General features: G+C 54.9%; 1 protein-coding gene across 1 annotated transcript; it reads right to left on the bottom strand.

The window, feature by feature from the left end:
* Window positions 1-312: 312 nt before the first annotated feature.
* On the bottom strand, window positions 313-14,826 carry SLC6A7 (solute carrier family 6 member 7). The gene is given in 14 exon segments (XM_055813206.1): window positions 313-1,725; window positions 2,678-2,845; window positions 3,061-3,161; window positions 3,531-3,630; window positions 3,996-4,168; window positions 4,171-4,320; window positions 4,703-4,827; window positions 5,390-5,493; window positions 6,156-6,290; window positions 6,586-6,724; window positions 7,245-7,479; window positions 8,034-8,165; window positions 8,877-9,057; window positions 14,635-14,826. Coding segments are annotated over 14 exon segments (1,989 nt in total). The 5' UTR covers window positions 14,668-14,826; the 3' UTR covers window positions 313-1,512.
* Between the last annotated feature and the right edge of the window lie 3,223 nt (window positions 14,827-18,049).

An 18,049-nucleotide genomic window follows, 5' to 3' on the forward strand; every position in this document is an offset into this window, starting at 1 on the left:
GAAGGACAGAGCTAGCTGGGGAGGGAGCTCAGCATCCCCAGGCATGGGGAGGCAGGCGGGCAGAAGGCCTACACCCTAGGAGTGGCAAAGGCAAAAATAAAATCTCCTCCACCATAGGAAAGGGTTCTTAAAGAAATTTGCAGCCTCACACCAGGATTCATCCTGGAGGCTCAGCCCATGGTGCTGGGCCCAAGGCAGCATGGCCCGTAGGGTTAACAGCCCGGTGCACCAGGGCCACATGCACAAACCACACACAAACCATAATTTTTCTGTTTATCCTGGGTTTGTGGCTTTACCTGACCAGGACTGAGGTTTGCAGGGCAAAGCCCAGGGGGTCTGTGCCCCTCCAACCCTGGAAGCCCCTCTAGATGTGCCCTTATTGCATGCTGAGGAACCCCCTGAATAACCCAGGAGAGGCTGTGTCACACACCACTTTTTAATGGCAAGCTGACAGCACACGGGAGAAGGCACACATGACATCAGGGTGATGGGAACTGGCAGCGTCAGGTCCAGACAGCCCCATCCAGAAGCTCACCGGCACCCCCCAGGCCAGCAGCATGGGCAGGAGGTGGATTCTCCCTGGGCTGAACTACCCCAAAATCACATGCAGGTGCTGAAACCCAGCCCTTTGCCTTTCCCTGGGAAAAGCAGCACTCAGTGCTAGGGACAGCCCTTGGCTCTCCCTCGGAGATGGACACAGGTCCTCCTTTGGCTCTGAGTCCAGCTGAGACCTGTCCCTGACCTTCTGCACACGTAGGGGACAGGTCACTCAGCCTCTTCCCTCCCTTCAGCTCACCCCAGCCCTGACAGGCACCAGTGGAGAAGAGCTGCCCTGACCCACTGATGTCCCTCAGGAATCTACAAGCTTGGAAAGGCCCAAGCTGGTTTGTTCATAAAGCTTTTTTGTTTTTCATCCCCTTCTAATCATTTTTAGCTGCTCATTTTATTAGGTCAGATTTCTTTAATGGGGCACTGGTTTGTGCTGGTTTTGCTGGAGCACCTCTGTGTGAGCGGAGGGCCTGCACACACCATCCTTAGGGCATGGAGGATATTACAGTCCTTTCCCACACGTGTTTGTGGGTTACTGGAGTTAAATATACACGAGCAGAGAAGACCAATGCAGAGGACCTCCTCCTCTCCCCACCTCCTGCAGCCTGAACATCCCTGCTGTCCGAGCATCCCTGCGCAGGGAGGGCAGGGCTGGGGAGGAGGGTGGGAGTGAGGCAGCCCAGACGCTTCAACCAGACGCCATCACACAGCCGCACAGACTCACCACACAACTTGCCATACTGAACAGAAACACCTTGGGGGCAGTGGGACAGGCACCAGCTCCGTCCTGGTGGGGCCAGGGTGGTGGTGAGGAGGCTGGCAGGGTCGGCAGCTCCCAACTGCTCCCCAAAAGACCCCCCAAGCTGTCCTGAAGTGCCGCAGTGCAACCTGTGCAAACTGGGGGGTGTGTGGGGGGGGTAGTGTGTGTGAGCCCCCCATCAGCCTACAGGGTGCTCGGTCCTCTCACATCATGGACTCCTCCTCCTCCTCCTCCATCTCCCGGTCCACCTCGATGGCCGTGTTCTCGTAGCTGGTGATTCCCCCATATTTTCGCATGTGGACCATCAGCGGCTTGGGGGACTGGCTGCCGGCCAGGCTTGCCACGTACATGCCCGTTCGGTTCTCCTCCAGCGACGGGCCCCAGTCCATGGTGGGCCGGCTGGCTTGCTGGACTCGCTGCAAGGAGACAGGCAGAGCGAGCACAGGCACCCTGCACCAGCACCCCCATCCAGCAGCTCACCCACCCCTCCCAGGGGATGGTGTCCTCTGCCAGCCCTGAGGGACTGGAAGAGCCTCCGATAAGGATGGGATGGGGGCCAAAAGCTTGTCCTGAAGCTTTTTGGGAAAGTGGCTCTGGGTAAGTGCCCTGCTGTGTGCTGGGCAGGTGTTGTGGTCTGTGGGTGCTGGTCACAAGGGCTTGCAGGAGCTAGGGGCTATGGCAGGGCTGCAGCCCTGTGGTGTGGGGTTAGAGCCACCCAGACAAGGGGTCAGCCTCAGCCAAGGCAGTTCCTGGCCACGCCACTGTGCCCACGGCTGCACCAAGCCAGGCTGCAGCCAGTGAGTGCCCCAGCAGGCAAGTTGTTGCCTGGGGAGGGCAGCAAGCCCTGCTGCCTCTGCTTTTTGCAGCCTGGGGAGAGCAGCAAAGCCCAGCCGGGCTGGGAAGGCTGTGACCAGCCAGCGGCTTCATAACCTGCTCCTGGGCAAAGTCTTTCAGCAGAGGGATCCCACCTGTGCTGCCTGTGGCCGCCTGCATGTTCTGGCAGCTGCCTGCCTTGCTCTATCGCTGCTCCTGCAAAATGGGTGCAAAGTCCCATGTGCCTGCACCTGCCCCATGCTAGGGACAACGTCCTTCCCCACAGGGCCAGGCACAGCAAGCTTGGTTTGGAAGGGGCATGGGAAGCAGTGAGACTCGGTGCCTGCCTGGCATCGTGGGAAGGGGCACTGCTGGAAATGCCCTGGGACATGCCATCTCTCATACCCCATGGGCAGCAAGGAGGGGTGGAGGCACACACCTCCAGGAGAGAGGAAGCAGAAATTTCCAGTTAATACAGGTTTTACAGGGTCTCGTTGTCACCCCTGCACATTTCTGGGGTGCTCCCCAGCAATGCTGGGCCCCAGCACCTCCTACCTCCCACAGCGTCCCTTCTTCTCGGAGCACAGCCACCACCATGCCCACGGGAATCATCAGGCAGGAGAAGACTCCCATGAGGATGCCCAAGACCTCAGCCCAGCCAGGGAAGCGGTAGCTGCCGTACTCAGAGGGCTGGTACTTGATGATGTTGTACACCAGCAGAGCCTGTGGGATGGCAAGAAACTGAAGTCAGCAGAGAGCCCTCTGAAGGTCTCATGCTCAAAAAAGACCTGGAGAAGATGGAGACCTCCCAGCAGAACCAGAATGGTCCTTGGGGCAGGAGGTGCCAGCAGAGTGACTTGTTGCAATGGGAAGTCACCAGGGATGCTGGCACCACTTGGCTTTCCAGCACCATCCAGCACCTCAAGCTGAGCAGTTACCATCATTGTTGCTGGGGACAGGACCATCCAGCAGGCTCTGAAGTAGGGCCCTGGTTTGAAGCCCAGCATCATGTGGATATCTCTGCAGAACCTCTTCATGCCTGAAGGAGGGAGAGGGAAAGGGACTCAAAACTGTGATCCCCCACCCAGGGCCAGATGCCTGTACCGGGCTGCTCTTCCCTGATCAAAAGTGGTGGTTTGCATCCTCTACAGCAAAGAGGTGTCCCCTCCCAGCTGGGAGATGCAGGAAGGGGGGCCCCAGCAGGTGCTGTCTGAGGGACCAGGTTTAGAACCCCAAGTATCTCAGGAGAGGTGAATACAGTGATGGCCAAGAAGAAACAAGTGGTGGGAGCAGAGGTGTTTCATGGTCATTCTAAGGCTGCTGGCTCCCTTACCTTTCCCTCTAAATCTGTCTCTTGATACAGAGAACCCACCCTTCCCCGTGCCCCTGTGGTGACAGACACCCTTACCATAGACACGTGTCACCACGAGGCAGGTAGTGATCACCACCACCATGAGACCAAAGCCAGCACTGTAGTCATCCAGTAGGACCAGCCAGTACATCCCACCCTGTGGAGGCAAAGCGCAGCGGCCAGCATCTCCATGGCCATTGTCCCAATAAACTCCCACCCCCATGTCCTCCTGCTTTTGGGGACACATCCCCTGAGGCCCTTTGTGGGCGCTGGGGAAGACAACAGTCAGGCACCTCAGGAGACATCACTTTCCTTCTGGGGCTGGTTGCAGGGACAGGAATAACGTAGTGTCGCTCCCCCTGGACCTCACATCCCCAGGAAGCCCAGGCTCATGGATCATCTCTCTTCCACCTTGTTAGCTGACGTGAATACATGTGTCTGCAAACTTGGCCCCTGCCCTAAGCTCTCCCTGAAGTGAGGTCCTAGTCAGTCCCCACAACGAATCCAGCCCCACAGCCTTACCTCTGTTGTGAGGATGAGCCCCATCAGGAAGAGGGCGATGCAGATGACAGCTGAGAATGAAGCTTTCTTTGGCCGAAGGTAGTAGGGAAATTCATCTGTCACTGCCGTAACGATGGTCTCCATGAAGGCAAACTGCATGCAGAAGAGAAGAGGGTCCCCTGAGCCCCCGGGCTGCCTGGCACAGCGGCTGGCTCAGTGGGCTCTGTCCTTACCTGGCTGTCCAGGCCCAAGGTTAACAGCATGAAGAAGAACAGGAAAGACCAGAATGGAGAAAGGGGGAGCATTGTCATGGCCTGGGGGTACACCACAAAAGCCAGGCCAGGACCTAGGGGAGGTAAAGGACAGCAGGGTGAAAAAGGGGTGACAGTGTGGGGCATGGACGGATGGAGGGGAGGAGAACCCAGCAGACTGACATCATGGCAGGGGCCTGCCAGGGCTCCTGCAAGATGGGCAGGAGGGGTCCTGCAGCAGAGGGTGGAGAGGTACAGGAGAACCAGCCTGCTCCTTGCTCAGACCTTTATTAGACATCGCTTGGCACACTCAACACTTGCACGACAGGAACTGGTCTCCCCGCTTCCCTCCCCCTGGTCAGCCGAGTGCACAGTTTCATCCTCACACTGACACCCTCAGATGCCTTCCATCCTGGAGGGGATGCACAGTGCACCCAGGCAGAGGGTGAAGGAGAAAGGGTGTCTGTTTGACCTCACCTGCTTTTGCCACCTGGTTAACAGGGACCCCAAGCTCCTGGGACATGTATCCCAAAACAGAGAAGATGGCAAACCCTGCCAGGATGCTGGTGATGGCATTGCCCAAGGTCACTATGAAGGTGTCCCTACAGAGGAGAAAGAGCATGCTGTGAACGTGCCTGCTCCTTCCCACCCCGCACCAGTGCACGGTGGCATTGCCAGCCCCAGGTGCCACAGTAACACGACCCAGTGCGATTCTCCTCCAGGGCTTCTCTTGGCATGTGCTTCCCAGGGTCAAAAGGAATATTTATCTAATGACATGGTCATTTTGTGGGGGTTCCTCCCAAGCTTTCTTTCCCCTGTGGAGGGGATCAGCCCAGATGTCCAACAGCCAGACTCTGCTGGTGACCCACAATGGATGCTGGTGACATGCATAGCTCTAGCCTCAAATATCCCCAGCCTTGAGCACCTACAGCCCAAACCTTCTGATCCAGGTGCTGTGCCTCGATGCTTAGCAGAGTTTTCTACCACAGATCCTGCTGTCCTTCTCGAGCCTGTGTAAGCTGCCAGGTATCTGTAAGATGCTCGAGCAAGTGCTGGATGACCCTGTGCTGCACCATGTGCTTCTTCTGGCTTTAAACCCACCAGATGAGGGTTTCATGGCTCCCCCCAACCCACACTTTTTAGAAGACAGCAGCCGGCTCCCACCTGTAGATATTCTGATGGAAGGTGTTGTAGGAGGCGAAGGTGAGGAGGCCCCCAAAGCCTACCCCAAGGGAGTAGAAAATCTGCAGGGCTGCCTCAATCCACACCTGGGGGAAAGAAACAGGTCTGAGGACAGCAGGGGGCTGGAAACCTCCTCCAAGGAAAAGGGAGTTGAAAATATGCTTCCCCAGCCATCCAAGCACGCAAAAGCCTACAGGGTCTTTGCCTTTCCCTGTTAACATGCTCACCACTCATAGTGGGTCGGCTGGCTAGCAGAAGGGTAACAAGAGCATTTTAGAGCCCAGCATGGCACTGAACGCCTTTGTAAAACTGGGTGCTCTCTGCTACAACACTGACGTCCCAAGAAAACTCCCTGCTCCACACACAGATTGCTTGAGAAAAACGAACAGCCAAAACCATCATGGGCACCCACCGACACCCCCCAGCCCATCACAGGGGCTGGGATAATCCTGCCCACAGTCCTGGTACCCAGGGGAGGTGGTAAGCACACTGTTCCCTGCCTGGAGAGCCTGAAATGCAGGCAGAGGGCTGTACCAGGTGGGAGGAGTGGCATAGGCAAGGTGTGGAGCAAAGACAGATTGCTGGAAGGCAAACACTTTGGGTTTAGAAACAACCAAGAGAGAGGGCTTTAGGTTGAGGGTGGCTGGAAAAGGCACCTGGGTAAGTGAACTGCCTCTGTTGCATGCTGGAGGTGGCAGGAGAAGGTTCATTTTTGTGTCTTGAACAAACTACACAAGGCCCTGCTCACCTTGGAAGACAGCAAGTGATCAAACTGGGGTGTGAGGTAAAACTGGATCCCCTTCCAGGCCCCCTCCAGGGTCACGCCACGAATAAGCAGCATCACCAGGATGAGGTACGGGAAGGTGGCAGTGAAGTACACGACCTGTGGGAGGAGCAGAGCCAGCTGGGAGAGCCGGGAGCGAGAGCACAGCACCAGCATTCCCTCCCAGCCCTGTCCCCACAGTGGGACCCTGCACTGCCTGGTATCATGCTGCAGTGCTGGGGTCTTCGGGACGCAGGAGAGCCATCAGCCCTGCTGTGTCTGGGTGCACAAACCATCCCCAAAGTGGCCTGTGTCCAGCTAATGCTGTTTATGGGTCTCACTTTCCCAGATATGCAGAAAATTGCAGGCACTGGTGAGCATCACCCCCCCCCAGAAGAGACTGTGCAGCCCTCACCTTGCCAGAGGATTTGACTCCCTTTAGGATGCACAGATAGACGATAGTCCAAGAAAGGAGCAGGCACAGACACAAGTTCCAGCGGATTCTCCCGGGATCCCCGATCCCAGAGCTCCCTTGGATGTGCAGGACGTACCGGCTAGGGAGAAAGGAGAGTCACTAGTGAGAGGCCATGGACACCTCCCGCCTCCTTCCAGAGGCCCTCTCTGAACGTAGCAATGCTTCTGCTGCAAAAAACAACCTCGTCGAAAGTCCCAGCAATGAAAGAGCAACAAGGCACTGGCAGCTATTTGCTGGGGAAAGTGGAGCAACTGGTGTGATTTCACCACCATGCATTAAAGACCCCAGAGGGGATGGCCTGGCAGCTTGAGAGAAAATTCCCAGCTGGTCCAGGCATGGGATGCATTTCAGTCTAATATTTCTCCAGGCCAGCAAAGCAGCGCTAGATCGTGGACACTTCCCACATCCCAGGGACATGATCCCAACGGATAAACTGAGATATCGCCAGCAGCTGCCCATGACAGCCCATCACTGCACCCACAATGCCAACCATGAGTGCCCACCATGCCATGAGATGTGCATCACAGACCCTCCACCCCTCATCCTATCCTCATGCTCTTCCCAGATGGATGCCAACCGGGTCAGGCTGACCTCTTTACCTCCAGTACTCCTCACTGGGGCTGACGGTATTGCTGATGTTGACAGGGAAGGTGGTGTTCCCTGTCTTGATGACGTGGTGGTCCAGGCACAGGTCGGTGTTCCACCAGTTGCCGCAGTGCTGCCAGGGCAAGTCGCTTGTGAGGGATGCAAAGAGGTAGAAGAGAACGTAAGCAATGATCATATTGTAGTAAATGGCCACGAGGGAGACGATGAGGATGGTGCCCATGCCAATGCCTGGAGGAGGGAGAGGGTAAAGGAGGAGTGAGCTATCTCTCTGGAGCAGAGCAAATCCAAAACCAGGGTCAGACACTGGATCTCAGCAGCCAAATATTTAACCAGTCAGAGGTTCACCTGCTGGGGGGACTCTCTTATTGCCATTACACCCTCCAGACATGCCTTCTCTGAATTGATGATCTATTGCATTGTACAGATGATTTTACTCCAACGTAATGTTGAGAATGAAAGTATTTTATTTGACTTTTTAAAAACTTTATTCTTACCTTCGTCTTTAACAGTTATTGCTTAGCTTTGTTGCAGTATTTTGTATACTAACTGGCTTAACAATTTTCATACAATTTCTAGAGCTTCAAAGACCTATCCATCTCATACATATCATGCAGCTACTAAAACAGCTAACCCAGAAGTCCAGCCTGCTCCACCTTCCTCCACGATTTAACCTTTGATTCTAACAAGAGCTTTGAGCATCATAGGATGCTGATGCTGGTCCATGTCCTCATTCAGCAGCTCTTCCAGAGGTCTTGCAAAAGCTCTGGACTTCACTCACGCACCTTTAAAGAGAGGGCTTATCTTCCAGACAGCGAGTGGCCCCAGGCTGGAGAACTGACCAAGTGACAGCTCCATGAAGAAGATGGGGATCCCACAGATGGCCAGCATGATGAAGTAAGGAACCAAGAAAGCTCCTGCAAGAAACAAGAAAAAAAACTAAAAATAACACAGAGCAAACACCTAAAGACCATCTATGACAGAGAATAATGTTCATTCAGCTTTCTGTGGCCCTGAAGGATCTAAGCCACAGTCTGGAAGACAGCAAGGGGTGGCAGTTCACTGCTAATGCAGGAGGAAAGGGTCTGTGGTCCACCCAGTGCCCTGCTTCCCCCCTGCCCCCAACTCTCTTTTGTCCTTGAATCTTTCACAAATGTTGTGAAATTCTCCAGTTATTATTGCATTTGGCAAGCAATTACTCTGGGAGTAGTTGAATAAGCTGGGCAATTTGCACAACTACACTGGGGTCTTGCATTGCAAAAATCTTGCTCTGCTCCTTTGATACCTGGGAAGCATTTGGTGACCCCACTGAGTCCTGGAGGACACCAGCCCAAGAAGCTATTGGAAACCAAGAGAGATGGATGCTCAGGCAGTATCCAGCCCAGCATGGAGCTGGGGATGCCTCCAAGGCCATGAGTGCAGAGGTGATCTGGTGAGTCCCTTCCACACATGGGTACAGGTGGTTAAAACCCTATAGCAAGCATCGGGGGCAGCAGGAGGCTTCACCCCATAACAATGAACACTACTTCCCAGCCCCGAGAGGGGAAGACACATCTCTTCAGAGACATGTCCCACCAGCCCAGCTCAGTGAGGGGCAGATGTGGCCACTCCAAAGGATGCTCAGGTACCTCCTCCATTGGTGTAAGCCCTGTAGGGGAACCTCCAGACATTTCCAAGGCCCACGCAGTATCCGATGCAGGAAAGGAGGAAATCCAGTCGTCCCGTCCAGTTCCCTCTGTCTTCTGGGCACTCGGAGCCCAGGTCCCTGTCCTGGCTGCTGGGGCTCACCAGGAGCTCTGGTGTCACCGGCTGAGTAAGAGCAGGGGATGGGAGAGGGCAGGCGGGGATCAGGGGAAGAATGGAAACAAAGGATGAAGAGTGGGAGAGAGGAAAGGAGAACTGAAAGCTTGGGTGTGAATTTGTGACCCCAAGTCACAGCATTGACACTTGTCCCTTGGGGACACCCTGTCCCAGCAGCTCTCTGTGACCAGATCAGAGGACGTCTTGCTCTGCTGCTGAGCAAGGAAAAGGGATAAATGCAATCCCACATGGCCAGAGCTCCCCTGGGAAAGGCAGGATGGTCCCGGTTCATCTTGAGAGGCCAGGACCTGTCATCTTGCAACCCCAGTTTCCTAAGAAATCCTTTCAAAGGGTCATGATAACCTTCCCTCCTCTCCCACAGAGCATGGCTGTGAGGACAGCAGGGGAAGAACCACCCTCATCCTGTCCCGGAGCACAGCACCCCAGCCCCACGCGCCCCTGCCATGCTGGGCACTCGGCTGCCATTAAACGCTCTGTAGGTTTTCTGCACTTTTCCAACTGCCAAAAGCCTACGCTGTGGGGATTTAGTGACGCACTCCCGGCTGTCCCTGCTGAGAGAGCTCCTTCCAGCTTTCCTAATCTGCCCTGGATCAGTGAGGCTCAGGCAGCTATTCAGCAGGCAGGGAATTAACCCCTTCCCTTCCTGCCTGGCTGCCTCAGTGCTGCAAGAAGGAGGCACAGTCCCTGCAATGCATTTAGGTTGGTGTCATGCACCAGGAGGGAAGCTCCTTGGTGTTTCTGTGTCTGCTTACATCAGGTCTGCAGTGAGATCTTTAGTTTGTCTGAAATTGCCCAGTTTCCTGACCTTGGGAGAGTGGGGAAGGCATCCCTGCTGACTCCCATCCCATCAGCAGTCACCAAAGCTGAAAGCCTCAGCTCAGCTTAGAACCCATTGCAGATATCCCTTCTGCAAGGCCAGGCAGCAAAAAAGGGGTGGGATGAGGATCCTGCCCCTGTGCCACTGCACATTGCCTGGGACTATATCGGGTTTGGCTGGCATTGAGGCACAGAGGCAGAAGGGTGCTGAGCTCCCTGCCAACAAGGCACCAGAGACCCATTTGGGAACCTTCCTTTCTTTTTGGGAACTCAAGAGGAAAAAAAAAAGCAGCCACCTCTGTATCCCCGGGTTCATGGGTCACAGGGAACATGCCCATGGGTTGTGGCTGAGGGCGAGGGGCCTGGATTTGGAGGGATCATCCAGGAGTTGTGGGTCCCCCTGCATGAGTGCGTACAAGTGCTCAGAGCCTGCAGCAGACCTCCACCCCCCAGGAGGTGAGAGCTGGTGAGCAGAGCCCAGCGCTGCCCTGCTGCAGCTCCCAGGGAAAGCGGCAGCTATCTCCTCTCCTCCTCCTCTTCCTCAACTGCTGGACTGTGGGATGCTCTTGCTACCGGTTCCCATGGAGACGAGGAGCCATGCTGGCGATGGCTATAGGCTCCCACCTTTCACAGGGTGCACCCCACTCTTCCAGCCCCTGGCACCACATACGTGCTGCTCACAGCCTGAAGGCATGGTATATGGAAGTGAACCCGTCGTGCAAAACCCTCAAGGGACAGCCGGGGAAAACTTCCCAAAGCCAATCTGAAATGCACAGCCCAAGCAAAGGCTTTAACTAAAACTCACCATTAAAGCCTATCACTGCTGGATGCCACCATCACAAGGCAAGGGCCAGAAGAAAAAGCTTCAGAAACACAGGCTGGAAAGTCAAAATGTGACCCAAATATAATACTGTTGCTATAAAACTGTTGCTAACTGGCAGTTCTACAGCTGTTTAACACAGCTCTCTGGCTCAGCAACTTCTCCAAACCATGGCCATGCCTGCTAACCCAGCACACACAGCGGGCATGACCCACAGCAGCCTGTGCTTGCAGGTGATGGACAGACTGCTCTGCAACAACCCTCCTGAAAGCTCCAGTGGCTAAAAGCTGTATTCACAAAGGTCCCTGCCAGGTGGGGACAGAAGCTCTGGAGCCATCACAGTTCAACCTTCCCCTCAAAATATGCTTCCTGGTCCATCATGCTGCCTGGAGCGCTCTTGCTTTCCAGGTTTGCACCACAGAAAAACAGCAGGCAGAGATGCTGGGAGATCATTAAATCCTCTCGCCTAATTCCTGCACCTCTGCCTAATTCTAAACAGCTGCAAGAGGGCAGCAGTGGAGCCACATGACCTGATTAAATGCAGGTGCCCACCCATCAGATGTAGCATGGAAATCAACAAAGAAACCAGAAAAAGAAAAGAAAGGAACTAATCTGACCTTTTCCAAACTGTACATGGCCCCGTCCCCATCTCAGTCACCCTTTTCAAAGACCACGGGATGTAGTTTGTCATCTATGTCTCAGTGATGACTGCTCCCCTTATTAATATCTTCAGCTGGAGCTCTGCAGTTTAAATCTGGGACCCCAGAGCTGAAAGCAGAGACCGCTCAGGAGTTGGGTAGACCCTGCAGTTGGTGACATTGTGGTCTCTGTTGGGTAGCCTGGGGAGGCACGGGCCAGGGATGCTGCTGGAAAACACACATGGAGGCTGCTCCCTGACTGTGATGGCCAAAAATGCCCCCAACAAAGCCTTTTCATAGAAATCAAAGAAAACCCGGCCTGTTTGCCTGACTTAAAAGGAATTGGAAAATGCACTATTTAAGGATTCCAGCCCATCTTTGCCCCAAATAGCTGAGAGATCCACACCTCTCTACTTCTGGCTGCTGTAAATCTCACACACCACCTTGATTTCAGCTGGGTTTTTTTAGGATTAATGCTCCCTTTCAGCCTTTGTTATAACAGGAATTTTCTTTTTCAGCAGCAGCTGAAGTGCTCTAGTGCTACAATATTGCTCTAGTGCTTTCCACTGTTAACTGCCGTCTTTCAAACCGGGTTCCCATCTCGCAGTTATAAACAGACGGGGTCTAACAGCTCCCTTGGCAACCACGTCCTCTTTGAACACAGCATCACTTTCCATTATTCACCAGAAGATGCTCCCAAATAAGTCAGCAAAGCAAAGGTCACCGAGAAGAAAAAGCACTTTAGTCTCTGCCAAGATAAGAGCTGGCTTCCATAAGGAAATTGCCCTATGCTAATTATTTTCTGTAAAAAACAATTTATGTAAACCAGTGCAAAACTCAGCTGTACCCATGAAAAAACCAGCCTGATTAAAGTTAGTTTTTCATATTTTGTCTCCATTCAAACTGGCACTGTGGGTTTATTTTGTCAGTGTTTTGTGCATGGACCACAGCCTTTCATTGGGAGAAATGCCACCCGACGCCAGATTTGTCCCCTGCAGATCCCAGCTGTGTGCGAGCACAGTGCGTCTGTAAAGTGTGAATCACTTCAGATTAGTCTGAATTGCTTGTTAATCTCTTCGAGAAAAAAAACCAGCATAAAAAATAATTCCAATGTAATATCGCTTAGAAAGTGAAGTAAATGGAGCATCTCTGTGGTGCGGAATTGCCCATTAAAGGGCTGTGCTAACTGGTTTCCCCCAGCCCGGGGTCACAGCACATGCCAGGAGAGGGAGCAAGATGCTGGAGTGTGGGGGGGCTAGAGATTGCTGAGGCTGAAGCAAACTCATTACAGCAATGTCCAAAGCACAGGGAATATGCACAGCTGCAGATGCTTATGGTCTTTCATCCCAAAACCCTGGGGAAGGAGCGGGGACGGCTCGAGGCAGTTTGTGGCAGGCAGGGGGGTGCAGTGGCTCAGGCAGGAGGATGCTGCTTGGCAGCCTGGCCAGGTTACAGGGGGGGCAGCCCAGATCCAGGTTCCCACCGCATGGCTTCAGTCCATTCCTACCAAATAACCCCCAAAGCAAATAATCAAACAAATATAAAACATCCGCTCAGCTCTTCTGGAAATACTATTTTGCAAAAGCCAACCTGAAATCCTTAGAAGCCTGAGAAAGATCTCCTCTATTAAAGAGGAATTTCCATATGTCTAAAACATGTCTGGGAAGAAGGCTTAAAACTCCCAGCTCACCAGTGGGAAGCGGATCACAATGAGAGGGACAGGAGGCTGTCGGGGTCCCAGGGCATGCGCTGCAACTGGGGATGTGCACACTCCTCCATCGGCCACAGCCAGCTCCAGGCAAGCCCAATGCCAGCATTGGACATGGTGGTCCCAAGGTGCAGGGTGGCTGCGAGCACCAGGTTCTCTGTCTGGAGCTCAGCAAGAGTATTTCTGGGTAATGATGGACAGCAGGGCCCTGAGCAGCACTGGGAATGGGGAAAATAACTCCAGAGACATCTGCTTTCCATTCCAGCTGATCACTGTGGGACTAAATGAATTCCTGAGTAAATGTTAAACAGGATCACCAGCAGCAGAGAAATTCAAGTATCTCAGAAAGCCTTTGGAAGGGACAAAGACAACTTTTAATGGATCTCGCAGTCACAAAGTAATCTGAAAAAGCAATTTTTAGGAAAGGGGAGGAGAGGGAAGAGCCAGGCGATGCCTCCAAGCAACAGTGGAGAAAGGTAGGCAGCCCTGAGGCTGCCAGGGCTGTCAGATAGCTGCTGGCTTTCACCAAGCCACTGCTGGCTTTTTCACATCGTGTCCCAATATCCTAGGAATTTCCTGGCAGGGATGAAACTTCCCTGGGTTTTTGTTCATCTGAAGCTGGCACAGGCTGGAGTCACCCTGGCACAATCCGGCAGAGGGCAGAGCCGGAGGGGCTCGCGGCCCTGGGTCGCCACCTGGGATGCTCAGGGAAGGGCTGACACACCAGCAGAAGCTACGAATCCCCAGGAGGGAGCTGTGGATGCCAGCCTCTGCCACCCTACTCTGTCATGTCCCCACATGGGGTGGGCACAAGAAGGAGTTTGGTCCCCAACGTGGGGGCAGACAGGGACTCAGAGAGCCTGGTAAGAGCAAAGTGGCAGTGGAGGGGAGCATAGGACAGGAAAGCCTGAGGGATGGGTGTAAAAAGGGTTTCCAGCAGGATATAAAAAGTGTTAGTAGCTCTGCCCTGAAGCCAGGGTTCAGGGTCCAGCACCACCGAGACCCTTTTAAATCCTATGGAGGAGAAGGAGGAGGCGGCAATGTGAGCTGCAGGTGGGAAAGGCACTGTCCAGCTCCCTGTGCTCATCCTGCTGGGGGGGAACCCCTCATCACCACCCGCACTCCGAGAGCAGGCAGTCCCCTGGGCTGGTGGGAGCAGCATCCCCGGGGTGCCACGCTGTAGGGAGCCGGCTCTACCCCCGGGTTCCCACCCACAGCTGCCCAGCCAGACACAACATGAATCATCAGCAGCAGCACCTGCTCCTGGCAGGGGAGGGCTGGGAGAGAGCACCCAGCCAGCTGGAGCAGGCAGCAGGCAGCTCTGCCCGCAGCACAGGGCCTCCCTGGTCCACTGATAGCAGCGAGGCAGGAGCAGTGCTCACAAAATGCCCCCCATACCTCTCCCCATGATCCTGCTTTGGCCCCACACGCTCACGCTATCCCCGTTTACAATCCCTGCCACGGAAAAGTCTGTCGGCTGCACACGGAGGCTCCCTGGGCAGAGGATGGCAAGGTGATGGGCATCCCTTGCCCCTGCTCCCTGGCTCCCAGCCCTGGGGTCACCCCCACTCCCCGGCTCTCACCTCCCGGAGATGCTGCTGCCGAATCTTCTTCATCCCAGAATCCTGTTGCTATGCGCTCTCTGCTCCGACACTTTTTTCCTCTCGCTTTCTCTGGCGTGAGGGAGGGAGAAGGGGGAGCGGGCGAAGCGATAACAGGCAAGGAGGGGTGCCACTTTCCTGCCGGCTGGGCTGGCGGGGCGGAGGGAGGCAGGGGGGACGGGAGGAGCGAGGCTGGAGGAAAGGTTTGCCTGGAGTTGAGGATGGCTGCGTGCTGAGCAGGGAGGGAGGAGGGGACAGCTCTAGGCAGGCTGGAGAAGGGCTGTCTGATAAATGCGCCCCTGCTGAGGAGGGGTCCCGGACTTCAGCCCCCTGCCAGGAAAGTCTGCTACTTTACTCATGCCATGAATGTGTCAGGTCTCCCTAGGGATGGGCCTGGCCTTGCAGGCACCCTGCACAGGGCACCTTGGGGGTCCTATGTGCCTGGTGGCAGCAGCACAAGTGCAGACACCAAAAACTCCCAGCATCTTTCTGAGCAGCTCTGAGCTGATTTTCCTATGGCAGGACACGGTTGGAGCCTCAGCAGGTCAGAACTGGCTTTTCCTCAAGCTATCTGAGCCCAGTCCTTAGCCCAGGGGAGTGTGATGCTCAACAGCCATCGGTCCCTTTGGGTAGGACCAGCATATCCCACCATTCTGGGGGCAAGAGCAATCCTCGGGCAGGCTCCAGGGTAAGCAGCTGAGTCCAGCATATCATGGGCCCAATGCTGGAGCACAGGTCACATCTCCAGGGTTCAGACATCCCTGTTGGGTCAGCAGTGGGATCCTACAGCCCTAAAGCCCAGGGAGATGTGAGCTTTTCCCCATCATGCTCAGTCAAATCCCCAGTGAGATGGCAGAGAGACGATCTGTGGCTTCTCTCACTTTCATGGTTGGAAATGTCTCATGCCAGGCTGCAGAAGGGGACAACCCCATATGCCCTAGGGCCAGTGTGGTACCAGCAGAGCTGTTGTCTGTGTGAGGACCCACAGGAAGACCTCTTTCCCTTGATAATATTCTCTTGTCCTTCACTTTCTCCCTGGACTGTGCCCACTCCATCAGGGTGTGTGCATCCCTTTTCCTTGCAAATGCTCTGTGGTGCCTCAGCCTGCCCCAGACCTGTCCCCAGCTGCTTTGCTCAGGGTTAAGACTGAGCAGGCAGCACTGGGGATGTGGAGGACGATAACTGGGAACTGAGAGGACCCAGTCTGTCCAATGTAAGAGCAAATCTCCCTGATATCTAATGGCAGTTGTGCTCCTACAGCTCTCCAAGCACTTCTGAAATTTTTTCCCAAAAGGAAACAGATCCTGAGCATAAAGACACATCTCTGCAGAATCCAACACAATGAAGTGGCTTAGAGTTTGCACAGCGGGTCTTTTAAAGCTAACATTTACCCAGATTTCCCAGCAGAAAAGGAGGAAGGAGCAAACTACATAACCCAACAAACATATTTTTTCACACACTCACAGCTTCCTCAAAAAAAAAAAAAAAAAAGGTCTTTGGGAAGTTACCCACGCAGGTTTTACCTGCCTTGGACTTATACATCGCTTCTTCCTTTCCCAGGATGCTGGCAGGGAACGCTCAGCCTGGAGTTGGCCAGGCTGGCAACCAGGGGCCACATCGGGCACTGTCCCTGCTTCACCCTTGCTGCTCAGGGCAGGGATGCTTTGTTTGCTTTGTGCCTGTATGATCTGTATCAGCCCTTTGGCTTTTTCCCTCGGGTTCCACCTAAAGAGAAGTCTCCCACAGACACCTCCGCAACGTGGGAGGGGAGAGGCTGGTGCCACCTTTTCACAGCTGCCCCCGCCCCATGTTGCCAGCATGGTCTGAGCCCTGCACAAACCACCCACCCTTCCCTGGGTAGACTTTGAGCCCCTATCTTCCTGCCTCCAGGGCAGTATTTACCAGCAGAGACATCCAGGGCTGGTGCTGCCCTGAAATGTCTGTGTTGATACCACTGCTGGTGAGATGCTCTGTATCTGGAGCTCTCTTTTCTGATTCAGCTGGTGCTGCTCTGGTTAGCACCATCAGCTCTTCAGTCATTGCCTGGGACCACCAGGGAGCAGGCATTCCACCCTGGCTATCTGGGATGCTCCAGTTTTCACTGTAGAGCTGGCTTGAGTCTTGCACTGCCCTGGAGCCGGCAAAAGACCCACTTCATGGAACAGCTTCCCCAGAGGCAGTAAGAGCCAGAAGGATGTTTCCGTGAGGAGCAGTGCAGTCCAGGGACCCAGGAGAGCTCAGGCAGAGAACAGTGGTGTTGCACAGGTGTGCCCATGCCCTGATCCCCAAGGGCCTGGCACTAGGGAGCACACATTGGGCTTGCAAGCACTTTCTAGCAAGCTTTACCTTCTTCTACCACATGCCTAAGGCACCCCCGGGACATCAAGTAAACCTTTCCATTCCGTGGGCTGAAGCATGGGCACAGATTGGTGGTAGGGCTGCAGAAAAGCAAACATGCGTCTCTCCATCCTGATGCAGTGCCTGACATGCACTGGCATTGCCCATGCTGCCTGCCATCGGTGGGAAAAGGGAGGGTAGCACACAGGCTGGGGAAACACCCTTGCCCACCCTGCTCAGGGCATCCCACCTGCATTCTGGTGGTAGGCACCCGGGAAGAGGTGAGAAGGTGGCTGGCAGCAGGATGGGACCATGCCCAGATCCGCTCCGTGAGACACGAGGAAGGCGACACAGCAGCGGTGCTCTGGTTAGTCACTGCTGGGAAGTGTGCCATGCCGGAGGCTGCTGGCAGGCCGGCGGCGCTTTTGGCCACCTGGTGCGTGTGTGGCCTTATTTTGATGATGATTTCAAGATTTCTCTGAGGAGGGGTGCAGCTGGGCAGCAGGAGCTGGTGGGGAGCAGAGAGGAAGGAACAGGAAGAAACTGTGGCATCTTGCTGGGGACAGTCCCCAGGGTCCCCTGGCCATGGGGCCACACTGTGCCCATAAGGACCAGGCTTCATCTGGGGCCATGCAACTTGGGAGGCAGCTGTTTCAGGTGCTAAAACTGAGTGCCTGTCACCTGCCGGGGTTGCAACCATCAAGGTGACACATGTCCAGGAGGTTTGGACCAAAGAACCCAAAGCTGGTGGGGACATGGGGTCCACCAGCCCCTTTCCTGGCACGGGGGGGACCGGCAGGCTTGCCCATCCCTGTTCAAATGGTGGCCGGAAGGAGGCAGGGAGGACATGGGAGCAGGGATGCAGCAGATGCATTTCGTCACCCATCCAAGGGGTGTGTGTGTGTTGGGGGAAGGGGTGGCTGGGTGTGTGGGCCCGTTTATTGCCTCTTCCCGCCAGCGCCGGCTCCCTGTGCACACACAGGCGGCAGGGACCCAAGGGCACAGCCCATGGCTCGCTGGACTTTTACCCTGCTGTGCAAACAGGCAGGCACCAGATTAG

This window comes from Falco peregrinus, chromosome 8 (genome assembly GCF_023634155.1).
Source record: "Falco peregrinus isolate bFalPer1 chromosome 8, bFalPer1.pri, whole genome shotgun sequence".
Classification (NCBI taxonomy): Eukaryota; Metazoa; Chordata; class Aves; order Falconiformes; family Falconidae; genus Falco; species Falco peregrinus.